At 52.4% G+C, this 8,935-nt stretch overlaps 1 protein-coding gene across 1 annotated transcript in view; it reads right to left on the reverse strand.

Moving 5' to 3' along the window:
- The window catches only part of SDK2 (sidekick cell adhesion molecule 2), a 990,523-nt gene extending 981,994 nt beyond the window's left edge, over nt 1-8,529 (reverse strand). Inside the window, exon 1 of the mRNA XM_068126284.2 lies at nt 7,773-8,529. Coding sequence (XP_067982385.2) covers nt 7,773-7,890 — 118 coding nt within the window. The 5' untranslated portion in view covers nt 7,891-8,529. The remainder of the gene's footprint in view (nt 1-7,772) is intronic.
- Between the last annotated feature and the right edge of the window lie 406 nt (nt 8,530-8,935).

Here is an 8,935-nt window from a genome sequence, read left to right on the forward strand (position 1 = left end):
TCCATCCCGACTCATGCACGAGGTCGGTGCAAACTTCCATCATTTAACCTGCATTCTCCGGGTGGCATTTCAACACCCACACCGCCCCACGCATTCTCAACCCGTTTCCATCAATGAAATATTCAATTTTGCGAGTTGCGGAAAAGGCAAACCCTTCTGCATTTACAAAGCACGTTTCAATTCCACAGTCGCCTCCGAGGCACAATTGTACAAGGCTAAGGCAAATGTAGAACATATAACGGGGGCCGAGTAAAAACGTGCCTTTGCAAGACAAGCACGGAGCAATAAGGTTTTCATCAAATTCGAGGGTCAAAAGTTCACGACCGCCAAGCATGATGGAATTCCTGACTGTGCGCCAGCCCGATCCCTGCTCCGGCAGCTTGCCGTGTTCCCTCTGAAGTCGTCTCGGTGACCGTGAACTGAAAACTCTTTCAAACCTGTTGTGAACATTATTGTTTTCAAATTGATTACATAACCCGATGCACATTCACTAGGGGAAGGGTCTTGGGAGGGGTCCGGACTCCCCTGGGGCACCTATATAGATCGTCTATTCATTCAATTTGTACTTTGGGACGTGCAGATTGACCATTAGGAAAGCTCGGATGAGCTGGACTGAAGGATGTGATGGTGGTCTAAACGTGGGTGGACTTCTGCGGCTATTTCGACGTAAATGGCGTGGGGAACCGAAGGCAAGGGGATGGTTCGTCGGTCAAGATCGTGGGTCCGGCTCGAGAGGAGCCCTGTATGCGGAAGGCCACGGGAATAAATCTATAGGCCTACTTAATGAGGTCTTCATCACGTGGGTGATGGTGGTGGTGGAGCTGGTGGTGAGGGTGGAGCTGGTGGTGAGAGTGGAGCTGGTGGTGAGAGTGGAGCTGGTGGTCAGAGTGGAGCTGGTGGTGAGAGTGGAGCTGGTGGTCAGAGTGGAGCTGGTGGTGAGAGTGGGACTGGTGGTGAGAGTGGAGCTGGTGGTGAGAGTGGAGCTGGCGGGGAGAGTGGAGCTGGTGGTGAAGGTGGAGCTGGTGGTTAGGGTGGAGCTGGTGGTGAGGGTGGAGCTGGAGGTGAGAGCGGGGCTGGTGGTGAGAGTGGAGCTTGTGGTGAAGGTGGAGCTGGTGGTGAAGGTGGAGCTGGTGGTGAGGGTGGAGATGGTGGGGAGGGTGGAGCTGCTGGTGGTGGAGCTGGTGGTCAGAGTGGAGCTGGTCGTGAATGTGGAGCTGGTGGTGAGAGTGGAGCTGGTAGTGAGGGTGGAGCTGGTGGTGAGGGTGGAGCCGATGGTGAATGTGGAGCTGGTGGTGAGAGTGGAGCTGGTAGTGAGGGTGGAGCTGGTGGTGAGGGTGGAGCTGGTGGTGAAGGTGGAGCTGGTGGTGAGGGTGGATCTGGTGGTGAGAATGGAGCTGGTGGTGAAAGTGGAGCTGGTGGTGAGGGGGGAGCTGATGGTGAGAGTGGGGCTGGTGGTGAAGGTGGAGTTGGTGGTGAAGTTGGAGCTGGTGGTGATGGTGGAGCTGGTGGTGATGGTGGAGCTGGTGGTGAGGGTGGAGCTGGTGGGGAGAGTGGGGCTGGTGGGGAGAGTGGGGCTGGTGGTGAGAGTGGAGGTGGTGGTGAAGGTGGAGCTGGTGGTGAGGGTGGAGCTGGTGGTGAGAGTGGAGCTGGTGGTGAAGGTGGAGGTGGTGGTAAGAGTGGGGGTGGGGTGAGAGTGGAGCTGGTGGTGAAGGTGGAGCTGGTGGTGAGGGTGGAGCTGGTGGTGAGAGTGGAGCTGGTGGTGAGGGTGGAGCTGGTGGTGAGAGTGGAGCTGGTGGTGAGGGTGTATCTGGTGGTGAGAGTGGAGCTGGTGGTGAGGGTGGAGCTGGTGGTGAGAGTGGAGCTGGTGGTGAAGGTGGAGCTGGTGGCAAAGGTGGAGTGGGTGGAGCTGGTAGTGAGGGTGGAGCTGGTGGAGCTGGCAGTGTGGGTGGAGCTGGGGTGAGGGTGGAGCTGGGGTGAAGGTGGAGCTGGTGGTGAGGGTGGAGCTGGTGGATCTGGTGGTGAAGGTGGAGCTGGTAGCGCTGGTATTGAGGGTGGAGCTGGTGGAGCTTGTGGTGAAGGTGTTTCTGGTGGTGAGGGTGGAGCTGGTGGTGAGGGTGGGGCTGGTGGTGAGGGTGGGGCTGGTGGAGCTGGTGGTGAAGGGGGAGCTGGTGGTGAATGTGGAGCTGGTAGTGAGGGTGGAGCTGGTAGCGAGGGTGGAGCTTGTGGGGAAGGTGGAGCGGGTGGTGAATGTGGAGCTGGTGGTGAATGTGGAGCTGGTGGTGAAGGTGGAGCTGGTGGTGAGGGTGGAGCTGGTGGTGAGGGTGGAGCTGGTGGTGAAGGTGGAGCTGGCGGCGAGGGTGGAGCTGGTGGTGAGGGTGGGGCTGGTTGTGAGGGTGGAGCCGGTGGCGAAGGTGGAGATTGTGGAGCTGGTAGCGATGGTGGAGCTGGTAGTGAGGGTGGAGCTGGTGGAGCTTGTGGTGAAGGTGTTTCTGGTGGTGAGGGTAGAGTCTTCACTGCAAACACCGCCTCACTTTAGGGGAGCTCTAGCCAGACCGCGATGACTTAACGTGGAGCCCGCGTGACTTATTGCGAAGTAAATGTAATCAGAGAAAACAAAGATGGTGGTCACGGTCTATTTAACGAGGACATAAGCTTTGGTTTCACCACCACCGACCGGAACGTTTCACTGGCACTTGCCCTGGCTCTGAGCCCGAGTCAAACATCCTCCGTCGATCTTCCCTTTCGCGTTTTTTTGCGAGACTTTTACGCACAATTACCTGCAGCGCTACTTCCTCTTGTGCCAAACTCCGCAGATTTGGACCAAACACCTTTCAACAATCCAGTAAACCCAACATAGGGGCAATACCCCTGGCGCTCACCTGGTAGAATAAACAGTATACTGCACCAACTAAGGGTATTTTAAACCAATTTCAATGGTTGCTAGAAGACAGCGCAGCATGTAGAATCATATTAACATAATTACAAGACTTTAAACAAACAAAGAAAGAAATACCTATTTTGGGGGGCAACCCCCCTCCCTCAACCCCATATACCTCCTAAGAATCCAATTTTTCTAATTCCTTGAACAAACATTGGTACATCACGGGTGGTGAAGGTTGTGGTCAAGTTTCATCGAAATTGCGTGTGTAGGTTCAGAGGGAAAAGCAAGTTCCTATTTTGGGGGGTCAAACCTGGATCCACTTTGACCCCGGTAAACCCACTTAGACCACGATTTTTAAAAATGCCGTGCACAAACTTTAGTCACATCACAACAAATATCATTTGTGCCAAGTTTGGTCGCAATCCCATCAGCGGTTTCGGAGAAGAAGTTTCAAGTGTTTACGGACGGATGGACGGACGATGCGCCATTGCATAAGCTCTCCTGATCGTCGTTCCATGTGAGCTAAAAATGAGCAAACATGGGAAGGCACAACCACAGACACAGATATTTGTTCGAGGAGTTGTGTGGACCTTCCCCTCATAATCCCCCATTTGAAAAGAAAGTTTGCAATGACGTCATAAACCGACGTGCCCGGTGAAGTAATAAAGACCCATCGTTCACACTGCAACACAACACCGTTATCATATTTGAGCACAAACGCTTCATAAAGCGAGAGATTGTCGGGAGAGGACAAGAGAGTGAGATATAGAGACACAAAGTGTGCGCAAACGTGCGCTTCATAAGCTCAAGAGCGAGAGAATCCGCGGGCATCGCGCAGGGCAACCAGGCTCGTCGGAGCTGAGCCGACTCCGCCATCGGGGAGATTGGAGGGGCGGGCGGATGATGCGAGCGCTAACCGGCTCCGCGGATCCCACATCTCCCTCCTCCCCTGCAGAGGACGGAACGCTGAACGAGCCCGCGGTCCGCCCGACATTCAGGGCCGACGTCGAGCTGTGCGCTCATGGCCTCCGGCCGTCGGCGTGAAACCGGCGGGCGAAAGGGCAACTCGCGAATCGACGTGTCGCTCTGGGTGATTCGCGATGCCCTCTCCGTGGGTAAGGGCGGGCAAGTGGTTAGGGAGGAGGGTCTTCATGGAAAATTTGGGAGAAAATATTAAGGACACGCGCGTGGAGTCCTCAACCGGTCGATTCAATTGGCTCGATCCCGCAGTGTACGTGCTGCCCCCCATGCCCCCCAAGTCTCTGTGTTTCGTGCATGGCGTTCTTAAAATGCTGCTCGAGTAAACTTATTACACAGTCGCACCACATAGCGCGCCTGGTGCCTGCAAATTATAACCACTCACAATGGTCTCACACTACGGGGGTGCTCCGGGGCGCGTGAAAGAGGCCCTGATACAATCGCCAATTCTCTGCGCTTCGAGAGAGGTATCTCTAAACCCCTCAACCTCCCCCTACCCCCCCTCCGCCCCCACCTTACACAATCCCCAATCGTCGTCTACATACACTCCTCTTTTTTGCTCCATGTGTAGGTGATGGATGGCATGACTTGGTTAATGGCATTAAATGGTGGATAGCATTAGTTGGTGGATGACATTAGTTGGTGGATGGCATTAGTTGGTGGATGGCATTAGTTGGTGGATGGCATTCGTTGGTGGATGGCATTCGTTGGTGGATGGCATTCGTTGGTGGATGGCATTAGTTGGTGGATGACATTAGTTGGTGGATGGCATTAGTTGGTGGATGGCATTAGTTGGTGGAGGACTATATATATATGCCAACATATGGTTGCATTAGTTGGTGGATGGCATTAGTTGGTGGATGGCATTAGTTGGTGGATGACATTAGTTAGTGGATGACATTAAATGGTGGATGGCATTAAATGGTGGATGGCATTAAATGGTGGATGGCATTAGTTGGTGGATGGCATTAGTTGGTGGATGGCATTAGTTGGTGGATGGCATTAGTTGGTGGAGGACTATATACATATGCCAACATATGGTTGCATTAGTTGGTGGATGGCATTAGCTGGTGGATGGTATTAGTTGGTGGATGGCATTAGTTGGTGGATGACATTAGTCGGTGGATGACATTAAATGGTGGATGGCATTAAATGGTGGATGGCATTAGTTGGTGGATGGCATTAGTTGGTGGATGGCATTAGTTGGTGGATGGCATTAGTTGGTGGATGGCATTAAATGGTGGATGGCATTAAATGGTGGATGGAATTTGTTGGTGGATGGCATTAAATGGTGGATGGCATTAGTTGGTGGATGGCATTAGTTGGTGGATGGCATTAAATGGTGGATGGCATTAAATGGTGGATGGCATTAAATGGTGGATTGAATTTGTTGGTGGATGGCATTAAATGGTGAATGTCATTAGTTGGTGGATGGCATTAGTTGGTGGATGGCATTAGTTGGTGGATGGCATTAGTTGGTGGATGGCATTAGTTGGTGGATGGCATTAGTTGGTGGATGGCATTAAATGATGGATGGCATTAGGTGGTGGATGATATTAGTTGGTGGATGGCATTAGTTGGTTAATGGCATTAAATGGTGGATGGCATTAGTTGGTGGATGGCATTAGTTGGTGGATGGCATTCGTTGGTGGATGGCATTCGTTGGTGGATGGCATTCGTTGGTGGATGGCATTAGTTGGTGGATGGCATTAAATGATGGATGGCATTAGGTGGTGGATGATATTAGTTGGTGGATGGCATTAGTTGGTTAATGGCATTAAATGGTGGATGGCATTAGTTGGTGGATGGCATTAGTTGGTGGATGGCATTCGTTGGTGGATGGCATTCGTTGGTGGATGGCATTCGTTGGTGGATGGCATTCGTTGGTGGATGGCATTAAATGGTGGATGGCATTAGTTGGTGGATGGCATTAGTTGGTGGATGGCATTAGTTGGTGGATGGCATTAGTTGGTGGATGGCATTAGTTGGTGGATGGCATTAGTTGGTGGATGGCATTAGTTGGTGGATGGCATTAGTTGGTGGATGGCATTAGTTGGTGGATGGCATTAGTTGGTGGATGGCATTAGTTGGTGGATGGCATTAGTTGGTGGATGGCATTAGTTGGTGGATGGCATTAGTTGGTGGATGGCATTAGTTGGTGGATGGCATTAGTTGGTGGATGGCATTAGTTGGTGGATGGCATTAGTTGGTGGATGGCATTAGTTGGTGGATGGCATTAGTTGGTGGATGGCATTAGTTGGTGGATGGCATTAGTTGGTGGATGGCATTCGTTGGTGGATGGCATTCGTTGGTGGATGGCATTCGTTGGTGGATGGCATTAAATGGTGGATGGCATTAAATGGTGGATGGCATTAGTTGGTGGATGGCATTAGTTGGTGGATGGCATTAGTTGGTGGATGGCATTAGTTGGTGGATGGCATTAGTTGGTGGATGGCATTAGTTGGTGGACGGCATTAGTTGGTGGACGGCATTAGTTGGTGGACGGCATTAGTTGGTGGATGGAATTAGTTGGTGGATGGCATTAGTTGGTGGACGGCTTTAGTTGGTGGACGGCATTAGTTGGTGGATGGCATTAGTTGGTGGATGGCATTAGTTGGTGGATGGCATTAGTTGGTGGATGGCATTAGTTGGTGGATGGCATTAGTTGGTGGATGGCATTAGTTGGTGGATGGCATTAGTTGGTGGATGGCATTAGTTGGTGGATGGCATTAGTTGGTGGATGGCATTAGTTGGTGGATGGCATTCGTTGGTGGATGGCATTAGTTGGTGGATGGCATTAAATGGTGGATGGCATTAAATGGTGGATGGCATTAGTTGGTGGATGGCATTAGTTGGTGGATGGCATTAGTTGGTGGATGGCATTAGTTGGTGGATGGCATTAGTTGGTGGATGGCATTAGTTGGTGGATGGCATTAGTTGGTGGATGGCATTAGTTGGTGGATGGCATTAGTTGGTGGATGGCATTAGTTGGTGGATGGCATTAGTTGGTGGATGGCATTAGTTGGTGGATGGCTTTAGTTGGTGGATGGCATTAGTTGGTGGATGGCATTAAATTGTGGATGGCATTCGTTGGTGGATGGCATTAGTTGATTAATGGCTTCAATGGTAGATTAATAGATTAATTTAATAAATTTTAATTAACTACTTGATTAATTCATTAATTAATGTTCATTCATTCGCAGAACAGGTACGGGGTATACCTTCAGAGCATTTACTAGAGACAACATACAGGTGCGTGAGCGTGAAGGTATTCCCTAGCCATAACCTTCGCTTCCTGAGCGTTTATAGGAGGCAGAGTGTAAGCTTCCCACATGACGTGGAGGTACATTATCCCGTCATAACACATTCCTGTTAATAACAGGTAGCTCCTTGACGGTGTAATTGACAGTGACACTATTATAATTTCCACGAGATCCCTTACGAGGACAGCGGGAGCCATCAAGCACCGTGCAAAGGTTGCCAACATATGGTTGCTTATCCGGGCTCATCTCAAATGCTGAGCTTCAAGCAGGTAAGCAGCTCGTACTCGGAGAACCCTGGGTTCTCCAAGATGGACAAGGCAGGTGACCCACTATAAGGCAACGAGGTAACCGTGGAGCAAACGTCGGGAAACCTTGATGTCAGGTGATAAATTCAAGCAGATCACGCGGCGATACTTGCCCTGACTGCTAATAACCATGGCAACCATACCAGGTAGGTAAATAAATATATAAATATGAAACGAAGGGCTTCCATCGGCAGGACACTTCGGCCTATAAATACTTACGTGGGATGGAACACCTGCGGACAGCTTTCCTCGTCCCAGACGCATCGTTTATACTGTCAGCGTGCACCTGTCGGGTATCGTGTCTAGGTGCGACAGTATGCCCCCCACGTCCCCGTGCCCACTCACCTTCCATAGCAACGATCAGGGTGAGCATCCGCAGGAGCACGAGGATCGTTCGAGCAACGCAGGTTCCCCGAGGAAGCGCCCCGGTGAACACCTGAACGAAAAGGTGGAGGAGCTCCATGCAGAGGGGAAAGAGTGCACCTTCTCTCGTAGAGTCTGTTCGCTCGTTCCTCGTTCGCTCTTCTTGGGATACCTGTATTTGTTGGTTGTTTAAATCCCGCCACCTGGTCCGTGCGCTCAGCGCCAAACTAGAGGTGACGTCCGCGGGGTGTTCAGCCGATAATTAAGGGAGGTGAACGAGGCGAGATATCACCTGGTCGGACGAAAACGGCTCGTCCGCAGGTGTGTGGATCGACGCGTCCACGGACCATGCGGCGCCTGCGCAGGTGAGCACGATCTCTACACGTACGGAGCAAGTCCTTCGTGGCTGCTCCGAATCGTCCGAAGAAAGAACTGGTGGGAAAAGCGGAGTCAAGGTCAGAAAAAAGGATGAAATGTTGAAGATCCCCGACGACCCGATGATCACCTGGAGCTCAAAGCAGAAGGAACATCGCAGAGGAAAAGGTGAGACGTCGTCAGTGCTAGCGTGGGTTTTTGGAACAGGTGCGCAAAGAGATCACAGAACCTTGCGCAACTTTACTCTCGCATGGTCTTTGCCTCGCAGTTAGGAAGTTGTTGAGGTCGCCTTTCCGGCGGGCTCCGTGCGTGGCCCGAGCCCGTGTTGCCTTTCCCTGGTGCGCGCCGCCGCCGCCGGGTCGTGACGAGCTCCGAGCGAAAGGGGCGCGGCCCGGCCCGCACGGCCCGCTATAAGCCAGTGGCGGTTCTTCGTCCCCCCGGCACTTCTCGCAGCGCCCACCCGCTCCGCCTCGCCCCCGGTATAGACCCACGCCGTCATTGGCCCCTCCGACGCCCCCCTTACCCCCCTCCCATTGGCTCGGTCTGCGCACGGCGCGCGGCTCATTCAATGGGCTTTACCTCAGGCCCGTTAGCGGAATTTCTCGCCTTTCGAGCTGCGATTTGTACGAACGTGCGCCTCACCTGCAGTCTCGAGAACACGGAACATGCCGTCCAAAAAGGTCGGTACGTGCGATCACCTGAGAATTGCGTGCTCACGTCGTCCCGGCGATCGCTTCACAATTACGTTCGAACGTGGCGGCTGCGCAAGT

This window comes from Myxine glutinosa, chromosome 10 (genome assembly GCF_964187855.1).
Source record: "Myxine glutinosa chromosome 10, kmMyxGlut1.1, whole genome shotgun sequence".
In the NCBI taxonomy this organism is placed as follows: Eukaryota; Metazoa; Chordata; class Myxini; order Myxiniformes; family Myxinidae; genus Myxine; species Myxine glutinosa.